This window comes from Bufo bufo, chromosome 5 (assembly GCF_905171765.1).
Source record: "Bufo bufo chromosome 5, aBufBuf1.1, whole genome shotgun sequence".
NCBI classification, from domain to species: Eukaryota; Metazoa; Chordata; class Amphibia; order Anura; family Bufonidae; genus Bufo; species Bufo bufo.
The window spans coordinates 367,994,132-368,016,430 of record NC_053393.1 but is presented as its reverse complement, the minus strand read 5'-3'; the positions used below and the strand labels follow the sequence as shown (position 1 = coordinate 368,016,430).

Here is a 22,299-nt window from a genome sequence, read left to right as displayed (position 1 = left end):
AATTTTGAGCAGTGCCCCTCATTAGAGATGAGCGAACTTCTGTTTTAAGTTCGGCGTCTAAAGTTCGGCTTCCGGTTAGCGGAGGATCCCGATATGGATTTCGAATTCCGTTGTGGTCCGTGGTAGCGGAATCAATAATGACCATTATTGATTCCGCTACCACGGACCACAACGGAATTCGGAATCCATATCGGGATCCTCCGCTAACCGGAAGCCGAACTTTAGACGCCGAACTTAAAACAGAAGTTCGCTCATCTCTACCCCTCATCTACCCATAAACAGCCATCAGAGGACCCTTGGCCACTTCTAGACAAACGTGCATGTAACCGATCACTCACATTGTATTAGCTTACCAGTCACAGTTACATAGTTAGTGGGTTGAAAGAAAAAGACGTTTGAAAATTGAATTCAGCATTTGGAGGGTTTTGCCTTCCTCTCAATCTCCTGGGGTTTGTCAGTACGGTATGTTACAACCCCCAGGTGATCCACAGGAAGCCCAAAACTATAGAACTGTGCAAAGAGGTATCTCCCAAGAAAGAGAATCATCTCGCCAGCGCCACCCATTGGAAGTAGCTTCTTATGAGTCAAGATCTGACTTTCCAACAAGCCTTGGGATTTGAGAAGGGAACAGAACCAGGGCAGATATCCATCCGTAGACGGCAGTACAGATTGGGGAGAGGTCTTGGATGTAGCTTAGGCAGGGCACTGGATCTTCTTCAGTTATTTCCATCAGTGATTGTGCGCCAACACAGAGATAAGATATAATGGAAAGATCTGCGCCAGTTCTGTGTTTTTGACCCGCACCTGGTTTTGGCTCACAATAAGTGAAATCTATTCACTCCTGTGGTAGTCAGGTCCCATAACTTTACCCTTCTCCTTTCTTCTATAGAATAAATGGCTGTTAAAAGACAAAACTACACTGGCCCAGATTTACTAATGTGTCTGCTCCAAAAATCTGTCTAAAAATGGCGCATCTAGGGGTTAAACACTTTCTGACATGCTTGATAAGGGGGTGGGGCTTAGTGTAAAAGGGGTGGAGCTTTACATGAAAGGGGCAGGTCCTAAATGTGCCATTTTGCTCCAAAACTTTACCACAAATCTGGTCTCAAAATCGGTCTCAAAGTAAGCCAAGCAATAGTTGCTATGGAGTAAAGAGAAAAGTGACCGGCCTGAGCCCCTGTGATAATCTGGTGCAGGTCTAGACAGCCTGTCTAAGCTTAGGCCAACTTTAGAATTAGTAAATCTGGGCCATTGTGTTAACTTTAGGCCTAGTTCACACGAACGTATGGCTTTTATAGTTTTTTGCAGTCCGTTTTTCACGGATCCGTGGTTCCGTTTTTGAGCTCCGTTTCCTTTCCGTTTTTCCGTATGCCATGTACAGTATACAGTAATTACATAGAAAAAATTGGGCTGGGCATAACATTTTCAATAGATGGCTCAGAAAAAACGGAACGGATACGGAAGACATACGGATGCATTTCCGTATGTGTTCAGTTTTTTTTTGCGGACCCATTGACTTGAATGGAGCCACGGAACGTGATTTGCGGGCAATAATAGGACATGTTCTATCTTTCAACGGAACGGAAAAACGGAAATACGGAAACGGAATGCATACGGAGTACATTCCGTTTTTTTTGCGAAACCATTGAAATGAATGGTTCCATATACGGAACACAAAAAAACGGCCCATACACTCGCAAAAAAAATGTTCGTGTGAACTAGACCTTAGATGCAGCAGTTTAGGATTACATGTTATAATTAAATTAACAATAAATCCACCTAAGCCATTGAAGAATCACCTAAAGGTGATGCCTTCATTTAAAAGGGTTTTCCAGGCTTTTAATGTAGGAGCAGGAAGAGAGACAGGAGACAGCACACGCGCGCCTTTTCTACAGCTGATCGTGGGGGTGCCGAGTGTCGGCCAGTCGCTGATCTAATATTGATGACCTATCCTGAGAATAGGTCATCAATATTAAAAGCCTGGAAAACCCCTTTAACAAATGGAAGTCATATTGATTGCTCATTCAGTCTTTTTGCCACTATAAGAAAGCATTCACAGCACCGTATTTTCGGTCCATGTCTGATCTGCATTTTTTACGGATTGGACGCAGACCCATTAATTTCTTTGGGGGTCACGAAAAATGGGGCCAGCATACAGATGTCATCCATGTGCTGTCTGCAGCCTTTCTGCAAATTATAGAACTGCCTTTTGTTGTCCTCTGTGCAGACAAGAATAGACAGTTGTACAATAGGGCCTGTGGAAAGTGCAGGACGCATAGGGCCGGAATCTGTTTTGCAGATCGCACAATGGATACAGTGATGTGAATGCTCCTTAAAGGGCTTCTGTCACCCCACTAAACAAATTTTTTATTTTTTTGTGTACTTATAATCCCTATCCTGCGATATATCTATACATTATGTTATTAATCATTTTCGTTCAGTAGATATGTAAAAAAAAAAAAAAACGTACTTTTATAATATGCTAATTACCTGTCTACCAGCAAGTAGGGCGTCTACTTGCTGGTAGCAGCCGCAAAAAACCGCCCCCTCCTCCTGTTGATTGACAGGGCCAGCCGCGATCTCCTCCTCCGACTGGCCCTGTCAGCATTTCAAAAATCGTGCGCCTGTGTTGATTCAGCGCAGGCGCTCTGAGAGAAGGAGTCTCGCCTCCTCAGCACTCCATCAGTGCGCCTGCGCCGATGACGTCTTCTCTTTCGGTGACGTCATCGGCGCACACGCACAGAGGGAGTGCTGAGGATATTATAAAAGTATGTTTTTTGACATATCTACAGAACAAAAATGATTAATAACATAATGTATAGATATATGGCAGGATAGGGATTATAAGTACACAAAAAAAAAAAAGAGTTTAGTGGGGTGACAGAAGCCCTTTAAGGGATAAAATTTCCAGTAGAGTATCTATAAATAGGCTTGAGCGAATCAAGCTTCGCATCATAGAGCTGAAGTCGATTCGTTCTAACACTTTGTTTTTAATACTATTTCTGTACAGCATTAAAAATTATTGGCTCTGTGGAGCCAAACTTCGTATCGCCCGAAGTCGCACAAGACTTTGGTGAATTACTCCGGTATTCCCATCTGCGTCTTTAAAAACATTTAAAAATAGGAATCCGGAGTGGGCTTAGGTACCAAAGCCCACTTGGGATTCCTATTTTAAAATGTTTTTAAAGACGCAGATGGGAATACCGGAGTAATTTACCAAAGTCTAAAGCGACTTCGGGCGATACGAAGTTTGGCTCCACAGAGCCAATACATTTTAATGCAGTTATAAAAAGGAAGTGTTTGAACAAATCGACTTCGGATCTATGATCTGAGGCTCGATTCGCTCAAGCATATCTGTAAAATTACACAGCAAATGCAGAGTTGAAAAGTCCTACTCCTGCACCATCAAATAGAAATCATCAAAACTACAAAAAAATTTTTTTCATTAATTACCAATTTTTTCATGCTTGACCAACTTAAAAAATACAGTCGAAGTCCCCTTTCCTCCAGATTTTGTAGTAACAATGATGTCCCCTTTATCATTCTTGTCTGTACCGACCCGGCACACTATTTTGCTGGCAGATATCCACTCCGCTGTCAGCAGACAATTGTGCCCGCAGATGGTTAAACCTGTAAAACAGAGAAAATGGAAATGTCAAAGTGTTATATGGTACCGATTATCTGGCCACCCTTCAATATCCAAAGAATGTATGCACTAGGTTCATCTGGGCACTTAAAGGGGCTGTCTCACTTCAGCAAGTGGCATTTATCATGTAGAGAAAGTTAATACAAGGCAATTACTAGTGTATTGTGATTGTCCATATTGCCTCTTTTGCTGAGTTGATTAATTTTTCCATCACATTATACACTGCTCATTTCCATGGTTACGACCACCTTGCAATCCATCAGTGGTGGTCGTGCTTGCATACTATAGGAAAAAACGCCATCCTCTCTGGTGGCGGGGTCCGTGGGTGCGCAGATAGGCTGGTGCTTATTCCTATAGTGTGCAAGTACGGCCACTGTTGCTGGATTGCAATGTGGTCGTAATCATGGACACGAGCATTGTATAATGTGATGGAAAAATGAATCCAGCCAGCAAAGGAGGCAATATGAATAATAATAATACATAAGTAAGTTGTATTAACTTCCTCTACGTAATCAATGCTGTTTGCTGAAGCGAGACAACCCCTTTAATTCATTATTTCTATCTGCACATTTTTCTATGTAAATTATTGCAAAAAAAAAAAAAATATGAAAATATTCTCTGCAGCTGGACAAACACATACCATAAAAGTCTATCAAAATGAGAGATTTTGACTATTCTGCCAAATGGTAATATATGTCTGTCTTAAATAGGTTGTCCATCCTCGGAGCCAACAATCCCTGGGGTTTTTCTTGCCCCCTGTATACAATAAACCCACTCGCCTGTCTGCGGTCCCGCCACCGCCACATTCCCGTCCCCCACAGGACCAGGAAGCGGCTTAGCTCTGAGACTGCTGCGGCCAATGACAGGCCTCAGCGGTCACAACAATGTTAATGGTACGTCCCTGCTGTGACCACTGAGGCCTTGATTCACCAAGCTGCTTCCTGGTCTGGAGGGGACCGGAAGTGGCCAGAAATCGAGCAGCAGCTGGACTGTAGACGGGTGAGTGGGTTGGTTTTTTTTATGTTAAGGGTGGCAGGGTAGGATCCCAGGGGTTGTTGGCTCCAAACAACCCTTTTAAGAGTGATCTGTCACGCTGGGATTTTTTGGATGTTGTTGGCTGAAAGTGTATGTGTATGGCATGACCCCCCTATATTATATTAATGTGTCCTTTTGACCCAATGTATGACTGATCGGCTGATCCTTATTTTATGTGTATGGCCAGGTGAACGGCTACTGCAATAGATTAAAAAAAAAAGTTTCCCCCTCTCCATCAAAAAAATAACAGGCTAGATTTTTAACGGAAAACAATATTCTTCATGGGACCACCCCTTTGAGAATATATTATTGGATGTCTAGAGCTGGGAACGGGTAAATTCCAAGGTGGTTGATGGCTACGGTGAGGTCAATCCCATGGATTGTAACATAGTAATGCAATATTACAATCCTGCAATGTCCACGAACAAATACTGGTAATCCTTGTAAAACTCTATTCTAAGTAGCAAGAGTAAAAAAAAAAACTTATCACATCAATGGGGCAAAGTCCTCTAAAAAGCATAATTTGTTAACTGCAAATCTTCAACAACAAAAAAAAAAAACCTCTATGTTCTACTCTGTAACCTTAAATGCCATGGACACCTCTGGGTCATTTTTGCGATTCCATTTTACTCATTTTTGGGTAAAAATCATTTTACAGCCATTTCTAAAATATATGGGTTAAAATCTGTTTGCAAGCTGTTACTTTCCGTTTTCTTTGAACCCCTTCATCTGATGGTGTTTATCTCTGATCTCCTGACCTCATAAACACTAATTATAGCTCAATTCTTATCAAACTGTGTTTATGAGCTCAGGAGATCAGAGACAAACGCCTTCAGCTGAAGGGGTTCAAAGAAAACGGAAAGTAACAGCTTGCAAACAGACTAAGGGTACTTTCTCACTAGCGTTGTTCGGATCCGGCAGGCAGTTCCGGCAACGGAACTGCCAGCCGGCTCCGGCAAACCATATGCAAAAGGAAATATGTTTTTTCTGGATCCGGTGATATACTGGATCCGTCTCATCCGGAATAACAGATCCGGTATTAAATTTTTTTTAAAGATCAAAAGCAAAAATAGCTCCTCCTATGTCCCGGCGCATGCGCAGGCCGGAAAACCAGATCCGGCAACGCTGCAATTTCCGGAACGCTTGGTACCAGATCCGGCATTAATACATCTCTATGGGAAAGTGCGGTAGTGTTCCGGGATTTTGTCCTGTCAAATACCATACAAGGGACGGAACGGAAGACATCCTGATACATACTGAACGGATTGCTTTCCACTCAGAATGCATTAGGACAAAACTGATGCGTTTTTTTCCGGTATTGAGACCGTTTACCGGATTTCAATACTGGAAAAGAATAACACTAGTGTGAAAGTACCCTAATTCTTAACCCCTCTAGCTCAGAAACAGCTGAATATTTTTTGTAAAGACCAATTGTAAAAATGATTTTTAGTCCAAAGTGACTTTGCTATCATACAAATTTCCCCGAAAGGTGTCCATAGCCTTTAAAGGGGTATTCCAATCTAATAATTATTCATTATGCTACGGATTGAAGATAACTTGTTACAACTAGAATACCCCTTTAACGGTATGGCAAACCACACTGTTTCTGGCAGAAATCTGCAGCGGCAAAGCCTGCACCAAATTGTGTGGACTCTGGTGCATAAATGTTGGCGATTTCCCATACATTTCACCCTTTGCCTTGCACAGCGGGATATCTGAGCAGAAATCTGCAGCATAAACTGGCATGCATGTCAAGTCACGTGCAGATGTTATTGCAGAAGCGTGAGATTTGTGTGCTCGTACTCTAGGCCTGGGTTTCCACGGTCAGGTTTTTGACACATTTTTTTAAGTCAAAGCCAGGAATGGATAGAAGATGAAGAGAAGACTCTTGAAGTCTTTCCTTTACATTTGTTCTCCATTCATGATCGGTTTCTGGCTTTGGCTTCAAACACCACCTAAAAACCTGAACTTGGAAACCCAACCTCAACGCTGGTAGATCATTGGCATTCAATCTGTCCACGTCTCTGACCTCCACCTCGCCTTTGGAAATGACAGATTAATGACCAAATAAGCTAAAAAAGTGTTTTAGGTGTGACAGGTTCAGGTTGAAAGTCCGCAGGACTTCATGCAGAGGGATTTCAACAAGCCTCCATAAATGAGAACCTGACACTATATACAGGCTCGTGTCAGTTAACTTGTTATTACTGTAATTGTCAAATGACTTCTCCTTCCTGATGCCTGATGAGAGATCACTGCTTTCATTTTCTGCCCAGACGATGCACGTGTGAAGTTCATGACTGGCAAGAACTGCAGGGTATTACTGGAAGGACCACAGGAAAGAGGGGAGAAATAGGCACTGCCTACAGCGGAGTGCAAGAGGTGTCATCCCTCCAGTGACCACCACTGGAATGATCTTCACCTATCTGGTTACATTACAATGAAGGGCTAATTACTTACATATGTACTTATACTGAGATCTTCAGCATTCCCAGTGTAATTATTCTCAAGGAAGTCTTTCACTGAAGTCAACAAAATGCGTGGTACCGGCACGTCATTACTCTATCCAGTCACTGGCTAAAGCGGTTGGTTGAAGCGATCAGGTGAAGGTATGTTGTGTCGCAACTCCAGCCAACAGACTGGCAAGGGTGGTGCTGGCACAGTATATGTACGTTAGGCCTCCTAAACACACAACCATATCCGTATTTTGGTCCGCAAACCATGGTACTTCCTTGTGCATTCCGCATTTTTCTCACTCCTGTTAACAGAAATGAGTAATCTCGGACCAGAAAAGGGCATGTTCTATAATTTGTGGAATGGCCACGTGAATCCACAACAAAATTCAGATGTGTGCATGGACCCATAGAAATGAATCAGTGTGCCATCTGCAAAAAATGTGGGTACTACACAGATGAAAAATATGGTCATGTGCATGAAGTCTAAAAGTATAATTTTCTGTGAAAATCAATGTGGCAGATTTATCAAACTGGTGTAAAGTAGAACTGGCTTAGTTGCCCATAGCAACCACTCCGATTCCACCTTTCATTTTTCACAGCTCCTTCGGAAAATAAAAGTTAAAGGTGGAATCTGATTGGTTGCTATGGGCAACTAAGCCAGTTTGATAAATCTCCCCCAGTGTCTTGATATACAGTGGGCCTCATGTACAAAAAAAATTGGGCTAAGATAAAGAATTTACAAAAAGGAAAAATTGGGCCAGCAGCCCATAGCAACCAATCAGACTTCTTCAATAAGTTAACAATTAGGACTCCACCTATAACCAGCTTCTGTAAAATTGGCACCGAACAGCCCAATCCCATGAACTGACATTCAGTCATCCGGTAATGACTTTACGTCACCTTCCCCAAAGTAAGGCCCTTTTCAGACGAGCGAGTTCCATGCATCACACTCCCAGCGCCAGTATGCGGCAGCTCCCATCCTGACCTCCCAGCACTGATGGGTTAACATAGCATTATATTGATAGGACCGGATAGGATGCAGGTGCGTCAAGGGAAAATCGCGCGATTTTGCCTACGAGTGGGGTAAGTTTTGTATGTGATTGTGTTGTGTACTTTAGTTTTTTCCGCGCGAGTGCAATGCATTTTGCACGCGCGTGAGAAAAAACTGAATATGATACCCAGACCCAAACCCGGACTTCTTCACTGAAGTTCGGGTTTGGGTTAGGTATTCTGTAGATTTTAATATTTTCCCTTATAACATGGTTATATGGGAAAATAATAGCATTCTTAATACAGAATGCTAAGTAAATAAGGGATGGAGGGGCTAAAAAAATAAAAATAAAAATTAATAAAATTAAACTCAACTCATCCACTTGTTCGCGCTGCCCGGCTCGTCTTCTTTCTTCTTCTTTGGTGACCTGGGAGGAAAAGGACCTTTGGTGATGTCACTGCGCTCATCACATTGTCCATCACCATGTGATGAGCGCAGTGATGTCACCAAAGGTCCTTTTCCTTCCAGGTCATCAAAGAAGAAGAAAGAAGTGGATGAGGTGAGTTTAATTTAATTTAATTTTTTTAACCCCTCCATCCCTAATTTATTTAATATTCCGTATTAAGAATGCTATTATTTTCCCTTATAACCATGTTATAAGGGAAAATAAAAATGATCGGGTCCCCATCCCAATCGTCACTTAGAAACCATGCGTGAAAATCGCACCGCATCCGCACTTGCTTGCGATTTTCACGCAGCCCCATTCACTTCTATGAAAAACTCACATTATAGAGTATGCTGCGATTTTCAGGCAAAGCACAAGTGATGCGTGAAAATCACCGCTCGTGTGCACAGCCCCATAGAAATGAATGGGTCCGGATTCAGTGCGGGTGCAATGCGTTCACCTCACGCATTGCACCCGCGCGGAAAAAGGGGCCTTACAGTTCTGGAATGTATTGGATTATGTTAGTGTTATACAATATATAATTCCAGAACTGTACGGGTCATATAGAATCATAAATCAATATAATGCTATGTTACCCAGTCAGTACTGGGAGGTCAGGACGGGTGCTCTCCCTGACACACGCTGCAAGTCTGATATGTGGGACTCGCTCTTGTGAAAGGGGCCTAATAGTATCCTAGCAGATTTGTGTATACAATTCTATATACTATATGGGGGTAGGAAAAACTCTATTCGCTCGGCTTCGGCCCTGAAAATATGAGGAATTTTTATCATTCCGGTCGAATGTCCAGGCCGTAATGGCACACATTCACTATTTATTTTTTGTGTTCACTTTTACACGTTTGTAGTGTCCACTAGGATTTTCAGGGTTGCGGCATGCTTACGGGTACCCCCTCCCCTGAGGTCTAAGGGGCGGGGTGTGTGGCCATATTGGTTCCTCACCCCCCTGCTAAACCCCTTGGGCTCTCCCTCCGGGGAGAGTCCAGACCTTTGTTGAAGCTCCTGGCTGACGCCCTGGGTGGCAGCCGAGGCGATAGCCGGTAGCATAGACGGGCATACCCTCGGCTTCGGCTGAGGGTTGCCATTTGTCCCTGTCCCTTGCAGGGGCCTTCTGGCCCGGAGGGATAGGAAATGGTTTGTGGGGGGGCCCTTCTCTCATAAGGATGGCCTGCGATAGACCACAACCTAGTGCACGTGTTTGTGTGGCACGCTGCACGATTTTGTTGCACGGGGTGAAGAAAGCACGTACTTTGGGCTTTCGATTAAAAAAAAAAAATTTTTTTAAATATGGGGCTGAGAAAACGTATTAACCGCATCCGGACCGCCTAACGCAGGATTGCGTTCCGGAGGCGGTCGATTCATTCCTCTTCGAAGCGCCGGCGCGTCATCTCGCGAGACGTGAGATTTCCTGTGAACGCGCGCACACAGGAGCGCGCGTTCACAGGAACTGCAGGTAAACAAGCTGATCTACAGCCTGCCAGCGGCGATCATTCGCCGGCAGGCTGTAGATCCAATTTTTTTAACCCCTGAAAGGTATATTAGACGCTGTTTTGTTAACAGCGTCTAATATACCTGCTACCTGGTCCTCTGGTGGTCCCTTTTGCTTGGATCGACCACCAGAGGACACAGGCAGCTCTGTAATAAGTAGCACCAAACTACACTACACTATACCCCCCCCCCCCGACACTTATTAATCCCTTATTAACCCCTGATCACCCCATATTAGACTCCCTGATCACCCCCCTGTCATTGATAACCCCCCTGTAAGGCTCCATTCAGACGCCAGTATGTGTTTTGAGGATCCGTGGATCCGCAAAACACAGACACCGCGGATCCGCAAGACACGGACACCGGCAATGTGCTTTCCGCATTTTGCGGATCAGGACATTGCCAGAACTATATAGAAAATGCCTTTTCTTGTCCGCAATTGCGGACAAGAATAGGACATGTTCTATAGGCTCTACAAAAAAAACGCAGTGTTCGCCCGATCAGACCTGATCTTGTGCGCACACTTGCCCCTCACGGAATACCTTGGGGTGTCTTCTTTTCAAAATGGGGTTACTTGTGGGGTATTTATACTGCCCTGGCATTTTAGGGGCCCTAAAGCGTGAGAAGAAGTCTGGAATCCAAATGCCTAAAAATGCCCTCCTAAAAGGTACTCGTTGGAATTTGGGCCCCTTTGCGCACCTAGGCTGCAAAAAAGGATCACACATGTGGTATCGCCGTACTCAGGAGAAGTTGGGCAATGTGTTTTGGGGTGTCTTTACATATACCCATGCTGGGTGAGAGAAATATCTCTCTAAAATGACAACTTTGTATAAAAAAAAAAAAATGGGAAAAGTTGACTTTTAGAGAGATATTTCTCTCACCCAGCATGGGTATATGTAAAAAGACCCCCTAAAACACATTGCCCTACTTCTTCTGAGTACGGTGATACCACATGTGTGACACTTTTTTGCAGCCTAGGTGCCCAAATTCTAAAGAGCACCTTTAGGATTTCACAGGGCATTTTTTAGGCATTTGGATTCCAGACTTCTTCTCACGCATTAAAGAGGACCTCTCACCCATTATGACAATGTGAACTAAGTATACAGACATGGAGAGCGGCGCCTGGGGATCTCACTGCACTTACTATTATCCCTGGGTGCCGCTCTGTTCTCCCGTTATGCCCTCCGGTATCTTCGCTCACTAAGTTATTTTTGTAATAAAAATAAAAAATTAAAATCATAATTTTCCGCTAACTTGTGACAAAAAATAAAATAAAAAACTATGAACTCACTATGCCCATCAGCGAATACCTTAGGGTGTCTACTTTCCGAAATGGGGTCATTTGTGGGGTGTTTGTACTGTCTGGGCATTGTAGAACCTCAGGAAACATGACAGGTGCTCAGAAAGTCAGAGCTGCTTCAAAATGCGGAAATTCACATTTTTGTACCATAGTTTGTAAACGCTATAACTTTTGCGCAAACCAATAAATATACACTTATTGCATTTTTTTTATCAAAGACATGTAGAACAATAAATTTAGAGAAAAATTTATATATAAATGTAGTTTTATTTGAAAAATTTTACAACTGAAAAATATAATTTTTTGCTAAAATTTCGGTCAATTTCGATTAATATCAAAAAAAGTTAAAATATCAGCAGCAATGAAATACCACCAAATGAAAGCTCTATTAGTGAGAAGAAAAGGAGGTAAAATTAATTTAGGTGGTAAGTTGTAGGACCGAGCAATAAACGGTGAAAGTAGTGTAGTGCAGAAGTGTAAAAAGTGGTCTGGTCATTAAGGGGGTTTAAGCTAGGGGGGCTGAGGGGGTTAAATTGGCAACCAACTTTCTGGGGTATCCTGGTACCCGAGTGCCAAGGTACCAATAATAAGAACACTTAGGGGGTTATTTACTAAAAAAATAAAAATAAATTGCAAGGCCCCTTATTGAGACTTTTACACCCCTGTGTTTTTATGCCATCCTCGCCACTGTCAAATTGACTAACATTTAATGAGGGCAGAATTCTACTACAATTTCACTCCTTGCACCCGGACTGTCTGAGGATGCGCCTCATTTATGACCAGGCCTTCACCTTATCATAATGAGGCACATCTTCAGGCCACACAGAGGAGGAGGTTTTGATGCATATCTGCTTGCAGGATTCCAACGGTATCAGAAATATAAAGGAAGGATTTATAGGGGGAGATTTATCAAACTGGTATAAAGTAGAACTGGCTAAGTTGCCCATAGAAGCCAATCAGATTCCACCTTTCATTTTCCAAAGGAGCTGTCAAAAATGAAAGGTCGAATCTGATTGGTTGCTATGGGCAACTAAGGCAACTTTTACACTAGCATTTTTGCCTGATCCGGCAGGGTTCAGCAAAAAGGCTTCCGTTACTGATAATACAATCGTTTGCATCCATTATGAACGGATCCATTTGTATTATCTGTAACATATCCAAGACGGATCCGTCATGAACTCCATTGAAAGTAAATGAAGGACGGATCCGTTTTCTATTGTGGCAGAGAAAACAGATCCCTCCCCATTGACTTTAATTGTGGGTCATGACGGATCCGTCTTGCTCAGCATCCCAGGACGGAAAGCAAACCGCAGCATGCTACGGTTTGCTCTCCGGTACGAGGACGGAACGGAATGCGTTTTAGAGAATTCCATTCTGTTCAGTTACGTTTTGTCCCCATTGACAATGAATGGTGACAAAACGGAAGCGTTTTTTTTCCGGTATTGAGACCCTATGACGGATCTCAATACCGGAAAATATTAACTCTAGTGTGAAAGTAGCTTAAGCCAGTTCTACTTTACACCAGTTTGATAAACGACCCCAATACTTCTTCCTAATGGATCAACTTCTGACTATGGCGGAAAATCCTGCAGACAGATCTGCCTCAAAACCTTGTCCAAAAACATTCTGTGTGGCCATACTCTGAGAGGGGTTGTCTCATCAGCACATAGCTGGAGCCACAGTCACAGGAAGTTCCCCTGTCTTAGGCCTCGTTCACATCACCGTTTCTCCTTTCCGTTCTCCGGCTCCGTTGAGGAGCAGGAGAACGGAAAGGATGGATTCTGCAGATAACTGAGACCTAACTGAGCGTAACGGAGCCTAAAGACCCCATAGACTATAATGGGGTCCGTTCGGTGTCCGCTCAGAACATGATTTTTGAGCGGACACGAAAGTCCTGCATGACAGCCATCCATAATAAGAGGGATTATGCACAGATTGTCATCAGACAACCCCTTTAGTGTAGCATCAGTTACAGTGAGACAACTGCCCAAAATTGCATAAAAAAGGAGTGGTCCTCAAAACCGATGATCAGTATGCACAGTGCATGCAGGGCCGGCCTTTGGTGTGTGCGGGCTGTGCGGCCGCACAGGGCGCCATAGCAACAGGGGCGCCGGGCGGCCGACAGCTCGCAATGTAATATGCGGCAGGCGAGGCGGCACTTGTGTTCTCCCTCGGGGCGGGGCAGGCACTGAGATGAGCCAGGGCTGGAGATGATAGTTCTCTGCCCCGCCGCCGATGTTCTATTCAGCAGGGCAGTGGAGAAGGAGTCTCTCCCTCCCCCCTGTGCTGCTGCTCCCTGTGCTGCCAATAAGAAGAGAGACGGGAGGAGGAGGGGAGGGGCTGTGGCCACTGCGCCACCAATGAAGATAACTGACCTGTAATACAAATACAGGAAGCGGGTGCTGGAATCAAATAGCGGCACCCGACCTCTATGACAGGGAGCTGCGATCTGCGGCAGTTGAGTTAACCCTTCAGGTGCGGTACCTGAGGGGTTAACTGTCGCTGATCGCAGCTCCCTGTCACAAAGGTCGGGTGCCGCTATTTGATTCCAGCACCCGCCTCCTGTATTTGTATAAGAAACGTTGGTGGCACAGTGCGAATCCCCCCCCCCCCCCCCCCCCAACACCCCAGTATAAGAAACATTGGTGGCTCAGTGGGAAGTGCCAATGAGGGTTAAAAAATAATTTTAAAAAAATTAACTCACCTCCTCTAGTTGATCGCGTAGCTGCCGGTCTCCTGTTCTTTCTTCAGGACCTGTGGTGACGTGACTGAGCTCATCACATGGTCCATTACCATGGTGATGGATCATGTGATGTATCATGTGATGAGCACAGTGATGTCACTACAGGTCCTGAAGAAAGAACAGGAGACGATCAATTGGAGGAGGTGAGTTAATTTTTTTTTTATTTTTTAACCCTCATTGGCACTGCCCACTGCGCCACCAATGTTTATTATATTGAGGGGGGGCGCACTGCACCACCAATGTTTATTATATTGAGGGGGGGCGCACTGCCCCACCAATGTTTATTATACTGGGGGGGGGGGCGCACTGTGCCAATGTTTATTATATTGGAGGGGCGCACTGTGCCAATGTTTATTATATTGGGGGGGGCGCACTGCCCCACCAATGTTTATTATACTGGGGTGTTGGGGGGGCGCACTGCACCACCAATGTTTATTATACTGGGGGGGCGCACTGTGCCAATGTTTATTATATTGGGGGGGCGCACTGTGCCAATGTTTATTATATTGGGGGGGGCGCACTGCCCCACCAATGTTTATTATACTGGGGTGTTGGGGGTTGTGCCCATGGAGGGAAAAGTAGGGTAAATTAACGATGGCACACCAGGGCCGGTGTAACGTTATACTTCCCTACTTCGTGAGATTTCCCTACTCTCGTCACTTCGGGTAACACCAGACATGACGTGAGGAGGTGTTCAGCACCGCAAAGGCGTACAACGACGGGTTAGGGAAATTTCACAGCAGAGTGCGCATGCGCTGGGAGCCTCATCGGCGGTTAGGGTAGGGAAAAATTATGGGCCAGTGCACAGGTGTGGTGATCGGATGGATGTTCTCAGCTGGACATCGGCCGACACTGCGCATGCGCTGGGAGCCTCACCAGCGGTTAGGGTAGGGAAAAAGCACTGGCCCGTACGTAATTTTTCCCTTCCCTAACCGCTGGTGAGACTCCCAGCGCATGCGCAGTGTCGGCCGGTGTCCAGCTGAGAACATCCATCCGATCACTGCGCCTGCGCACTGGCCCATAGTTTTTCCCTACCCTAACCGCCGGCGAGGCTCCTGGCGCATGTGCACTCTGCTGTGAAATTTCCCTAACCTGTCGTTGTGCACCTGCGCGGCGCTGCATACCTCCTCACGTCATGTCCGGTGCGACCGGAAGTGACGAGGGTAGGGAAATCTCACGAAGTAGGGAAGTATAACATTACACGGGCCTTTGGGGTGTGCAGGCTGGTAACTACTTGGTTGGATAGTCAGCCAGCCTATGCCATGATGCCAGCAACAAGCAGTGTTTTTTTTTTTTTTTTTTTGGGGGGGGGGGGGGGGGGGGGCGCCACAAGGTTAGCTCGCACAGGGCGCCTGAACACCTAAGGCCAGCCCTGAGTGCATGGTGGTACTGAAATCTGGATAAAAGGGAAGACTTTGGCTTGCATAGTAAAATATCAATTTTCGCAGATGACACTAAACTGTGTAAAGTAATTTACACTGAAGAGGACAGTATACTACTACAGAGGGATCTGGATAGATTGGAGGCTTGGGCAGATAAGTGGCAGATGAGGTTTAACACTGACAAATGTAAAGTTATGCACATGGGAAGGAATAATGCAAGTCACCCGTACATACTAAATGGTAAAACACTCGGTAACACTGACATGGAAAAGGATCTAGGAATTTTAATAAACAGCAAACTAAGCTGCAAAAACCAGTGTCAGGCAGCTGCTGCTAAGTACAATAAGATAATTGGTTGCATCAGAAGGGGCATAGATGCCCGTGATAAGAACATAGTCCTACCACTTTACAAATCGCTAGTCAGACCACACATGGAGTACTGTGTACAGTTCTGGGCTCCGGTGAACAAGGCAGACATAGCAGAGCTGGAGAAGGTCCAGAGGAGGGCAACTAAAGTAATAACTGGAATGGGGCAACTACAGTACCCTGAAAGATTATCAAAACTAGGGTTATTCACTTTAGAAAAAAGACAACTGAGGGGAGATCTAATTAGTAACATAGTAACATAGTAGTAACATAGTACATAAGGCCGAAAAAAGACATTTGTCCATCCAGTTCGGCCTGTCATCCTACAAGTTGATCCAGAGGAAGGCAAAAAAACCCTGTGAGGTAGAAGCCAATTTTCCTCACTTTAGGGGAATAAAAAATTCCTTCCCGACTCCAATCAGGCAATCAGAATAACTCCCTGGATCAACGACCCCTCTCTAGTAGCTATAGCCTGTAATATTATTACACTCCAGAAATACATCCAGGCCCCTCTTGAATTCCTTTATTGTACTCACCATCACCACCTCCTCAGGCAGAGAGTTCCATAGTCTCACTGCTCTTACCGTAAAGAACCCTTTTCTATGTTTGTGTACAAACCTTCTTTCCTCCAGACGCAGAGGATGTCCCCTCGTCACAGTCACAGTCCTGGGGATAAATAGATGATGGGATAGATCTCTGTACTGCCCCCTGATATATTTATACATAGTAATTAGATCTCCCCTCAGTCGTCTTTTTTCTAACGTGAATAACCCTAATTTTGATAATCTTTCAGGGTACTGTAGTTGCCCCATTCCAGTCATTACTTTAGTTGCCCTCCTCTGGACCCTCTCCAGCTCTGCTATGTCTGCCTTGTTTACAGGAGCCCAGAACTGTACACAGTACTCCATGTGTGGTCTGACCAGTGATTTGTAAAGTAGTAGGAATATGTTCTCATCACGGGCATCTATGCCCCTTTTGATGCAACCCATTATCTTATTGGCCTTGGCAGCCGCTGCCTGACACTGTTTTTTGCAGCTTAGTTTGCTGTTTATTAAAATTCCTAGATCCTTTTCCATGTCAGTGTTACCGAGTGTTTTACCATTTAGTATGTAAATTTAGTATGTATACTATGTATAAATATATCAGGGGTCAGTACAGAGATCTATCCCATCATCTATTAATCCCCAGGACTGTGACGAGGGGACATCCTCTGCGTCTGGAGGAAAGAAGGTTTGTACACAAACATAGAAAAGGATTCTTTACGGTAAGAGCAGTGAGACTATGGAACTCTCTGCCTGAGGAGGTGGTGATGGTGAGTACAATAAAGGAATTCAAGAGGGGCCTGGATGTATTTCTGGAGTGTAATAATATTACAGGCTATAGCTACTAGAGAGGGGTCGTTGATCCAGGGAGTTATTCTGATTGCCTGATTGGAGTCGGGAAGGAATTTTTTATTCCCCTAAAGTGGGGAAAATTGGCTTCTAGCTCACAGGCTTTTTTTGCCTTCCTCTGGATCAACTTTCAGGATAACAGGCTGAACTGGATGGACAGATGTATTTTTTCGGCCTTATGTTACTCATGCACACGACCGTTGTTTTGTTCCGCATCTGAGCCGCAGTATTTGTGGCTTGGATGTGGACCCATTCACTTCAATGGGGCCGCAAAAGATGTGGACAGCACTGTTTGCTGTCCGCATCCGTTGCTCAGTTCCGTGGTCCGCAAAAAAATATAACCGTTTTGCAGACAAGAATAGGCAGTTATATTAATGGCTGTCCGCGTCGTTCGGCAAATTGCGGAACGCACGAAGACGCCATCCGTGTCCGCAAAACACACAACGGTCGTGTGCATGAGGCCTTTGGCAGAGGTTTTACTGCACAAACAAAATCGATTATACTGAAAGTCTGTGTAAAATACTAATTTCTGATGATCAGATTCTGATTCCAACCAGTGTCTCTCCACTGTCATTCATAGAGGGGGGCTCCACACAGGGGACCCCACTCCTCTATCAAGATGTCCAAATCCCTAATACGGCATATGGACAGTGATTGCCTTCACGAAACAACCTCTTTAGGGTGACTGTACACAATGCAGATTACTTGCCACATTTCTGTGCTGATTTAATACATTACCAGTGAAGTGAATGAAATATGCCAAGTCTCCTGTACACGTTTATGTGCAGGTTTTCATGTGGTTTTGGTGCTGACTTCAAGTGGATGTTCTGCCTAAAAATCCACATAATGTGCAGTTCTCCTTACAGGGGTTGTGTCATCTCAGACAATGAGGGCATCTCGCTAGGAGATGCTCCCATTGTATTATAGGTGCGGGTCCCAGCTCTGGGACCTGCACCTATCTCGTAAACAGAGCTGGCAAAGTCCTGGAGGGCGCACTGCGCATGCGCATCTGCCCTCCATTCATTTCTATGGGGCTGCCGAAAATAGCTGAGCGCTGGCTTGGCTCTTTCCGTTGGCCCCATAGAAACGAATGGGAACGGTGGCTGCTTAAGCGGGCCAATAGGAAGGCTTGGTGGTGGCCATACCTGGCACCGCCAGCCATCACTTTTCTGTTAGGCTTCGTTTTAGAGATAGGTGTGGGTCCCACACCTATCAGACAATGGGGGCATATCCTAGCGATATGCCCCCATTGTCTGAGATGGGAATACCCCTTTAAAGAGGACCTCTTGCCAGTTTATTCTTCATAAAAGGAACACCTCATACTATAGTCCAGATTCAGGAGATGTCATCTCGCTGTTTTATTTCATGATCAGCTCCTCCATTGTGACACATCAGCTTTTCTCAGTGGCCATCGCCTTCTTCCTGGCCGTCACGTGGTCCAATTGTCCGTTCCACGACGAGCTGTTCACATTCGGTTTGGTAAATCTTGCGAGAACAGGTGAGTATAGTACGTTCTTACATAGCCTGTTCTCAAATCTCATGCGAACAGCTCGTCTTCTCACTGGCTGTGAAGGGGTCGACAGCGAATGGACAGCGTCACAACCAGGAAGAAGGAGATGCTTACTGAGAAAAGCGGATGTGTCCTCCTCTCTGTACCAGTGCTATTAATTAGTATATCAGGTGCCAAAACTGAACGGCGGCGCAAAGGAGGTGCGGATCATGAAATAAAATAGCGAGATGACATCTCCTTAACCTGGACTACAGTATGAGGTATTGCTTCTATAAAGAAAAAAACTGGCGAAAGGTCCTCTTTAAAAAGGACCTGTCACCTCTCCTGACATGCCTGACTCTTCCACATGACATGACAATTCTGTAACATTTAGGGCCAGTTCACACTGAGTTTTTTGCCGCTCATTTTGGAGCCTTTCTGCCTCAAAATCAGCTAAAAATAACGCCTCAAAACAGCCTCCCATTAATTTCAATGGGAAGCAGCATGCCCTATCTTAGGGTGGAATCGGCGCTGAATCTCCCATTGAAATGAATAGGAAGCAGATAAAGTAGCCCACGTAAGTCCAAGCGTTTTTTTGTGTGCGTTTTCCATGCATTTTTTGGCGCAGATCCGTGTCGAAAACCTCAAGCTCAAAATGCAGTTTTGTTAAAAAAAAAAAAAAAAAGACACACCAAAAACCGTGGACTCTGTGCTGATTTTTTTTAGGTGTGTTTTTCAAAATCGTGTGAACTGGACGCTGGACCTTATTGTTAGGACTGTGTTTGTATGTTGTGCCATTCTTCTTCTATTCTTTCTAGAAGTTTATGAATAAAGGTACAGATGGGAGTTACCAGTTGGGGGTGTGTCCCTGCAGAGTCTGACCTTGTCCAATCAGGGACACTCCCCCCAACTAATAACTCCCACCTGTACCTATATCCTTAAATTTCTACCAGGAATAAGAGAAGAACGGCTCAGTCATAAGAATAGATGCTCCAGAATTGGTATTGCATGGGGAATTCATGTAGCTACTATGAAAACAGACATGTCAGGAGCGGGGACAGCTCCTCTTTAAAGGCTTTGTGCTGTCGAGCGTCAATGCATCGAACAGAAAAAGAAAACGCAACTAGGAAGGATTACAAATATTCTGCCATTTTGCGTATACTTCTCCTATGTAGACCTATGTGTTGCTATGGTTACAGACTACAAATCACCCCCTTGTAGTCTGATTCTGTATGTGTTGCTGTCTTTCCTCTTTCCGTTGCTTCTCGATTACCTACAGACAGGAGAGAGAGTATGGCATACGTCAGGAGGATATCCTGGGATATACCTTGGCAGGATGGCTCTGACGTATACCAGTGTTCAGCTATACAGAGGCATACGTCACCCATGTTTAAAAATACACACCCTGTGGTATCTGTTTGTGGGATGCCTGTGTATGGGCTGGGATATTCTGTACAACTGAAAAAGGCCAAAAGGACACTCTTTGGCGAATCAGGACCCCTGGATGTATGATCCAAGAGCTTCCCAGAGTGTATGGCAGAAACACACTGCAAACAGTGTGAACATAGCCTAAGGCAAGCCTGCGGGGTCAGGTAAGGCACAGGATGAGCTTGTAGAATCTGTACTCATGGAGACACCAGGGAGAAGCAGGAGGCACGGGTGACAGCACGCTACATTACCTATGAGGTCAGAGGGGCCGGTGCCCAGGTTCTCGCCTCTGATGGTAACCTTAGTCCAGGAGGTCCCTTCTTTGGGAGAGATGCCAGTCACTAGAGGAGGCTGCCGCACCCGGGACATGACCGCAGCTCTGCACCAGCCACCCCAAATAAAGAACCGATAACTCCAATGTAAACAGTAGGCAGCGGCTGCTTCCTCTCCTCCAGGATCAGGACCTTGATAACGTCACGGCGTCGGTCACATGACCGTGATGTCAGTGTCCCATGTGATAGCTTACTGGACAAAGATCAGCCAATCACAACGAGGCTGCTAGCTGTGTAGACTGGACCTTGACGGCGTCATTTGGCCACGTGACCGGCTGTCAGCTTGTTAGCGGCTTAGCGCTGTTCACTGGCTCTCCTCAGTGCAGTGAGTGTGCGGGGTGATTGTAATGGTACTGGGGAGGGACTGTGTTTGTAGTACGGGTGAAGGGCTGTGTAGTACTGGTGAGGGGCTGTGTAGTACTGGTGAGGGACTGTGTAGTACGGGTGAAGGGCTGTGTAGTACTGGTGAGGGACTGTGTAGTAAGGCTGAAGGGCTGTGTGGTACTGGTGAGGGACTGTGTAGTACGGGTGAAGGGCTGTGTAGTACTGGTGAGGGACTGTGTAGTAAGGCTGAAGGGCTGTGTGGTACTGGCAGGGCCGTCTTTAATATTGATTGGACCCTGGGCAAAAATTTACTTGGGCCCCCTGGATCCCGCCTTCCCACACCTTAGGCAATCACACCCTCCACCACAACACACACACAAAAAATCCACACATCTGGTATAGTACAGTGAATGACTGTAAATACTTCTAGTTCTGAAGACTCCAGCGGCTCAGGATAAGTGCTCTGGGCAGCTGGGCTCAGGCTGGAAGTGGGCACCGCTCTGCAGGAAGGAGACCAGGGCTCGGCTCACCCTAGTGTTACAGTGCACCCCAGCACCCCACAGTATGCAGTATAGCACCCTATAGTATACAGCAACCCACAGTATACAGTATAGCACCCTATAGTATACAGCAACCCACAGTATGCAGTATAGCACCCTACACTATACAGTACCCTACAGTATATATTAGAGCAGTATAGCAGCCCACAGTATACAGCACCTCACAGTATACAACACCTCACTGTATACAGCACCCCAAACTATACACTATACAGTACAGCAGTATAGCACTCCACACTATACCGCACCCACAGTATACAGACCCCCACAGTATACAGTACAGCAGTATAGCCCCCCACACTATACAGGCCCCCCCACACTATACAGGCCCCCCACACTATACAGCCCCCCCCCCCCCACAGTATACAGGCCCCCACACAGTATACAGGCCCCCACACAGTATACAGCCCCCACACAGTATACAGCCCCCCACACAGTATACAGCCCCCCACACAGTATACAGCCCCCCACACAGTATACAGCCCCCCACACAGTATACAGCCCCCCACACAGTATACAGCCCCCACAGTATACAGCCCCCCAGAGTATACAGGCCCCCCCACAGTATACAGGCCCCCCCACAGTATACAGCCCCCCCCCCCCCACAGTATACAGCCCCCCCCCCCCACAGTATACAGCCCCCCCCCCACAGTATACAGGCCCCCACACAATATACAGAGCCCCCACAGTATACAGGCCCCACACAGTATACAGCCCACCACACAGTATAGAGCCCCCCCCCCCCCACAGTATACAGGCACCCACACAGTATACAGCCCACCACACAGTATACAGCCCACCACACAGTATAGAGCCCCCCCCCCCCCACAGTATACAGGCCCCCACACAATATACAGGCCCCCACACAGTATACAGCCCACCACACAGTATACAGGCCCCCCACACTA

At 45.6% G+C, this 22,299-nt stretch overlaps 1 protein-coding gene across 1 annotated transcript in view; it reads right to left on the bottom strand.

Moving 5' to 3' along the window:
- The window catches only part of EXOC2 (exocyst complex component 2), a 200,645-nt gene extending 179,979 nt beyond the window's left edge, over positions 1 to 20,666 (bottom strand). The window contains exons 1-2 of the mRNA XM_040431963.1: positions 20,427 to 20,666; positions 3,454 to 3,630 (exon numbers count right to left, since the gene is read on the bottom strand). Of these exons, the coding sequence (XP_040287897.1) occupies positions 3,454 to 3,630; positions 20,427 to 20,544 (295 nt within the window). The 5' untranslated portion in view covers positions 20,545 to 20,666. The remainder of the gene's footprint in view (positions 1 to 3,453; positions 3,631 to 20,426) is intronic.
- Between the last annotated feature and the right edge of the window lie 1,633 nt (positions 20,667 to 22,299).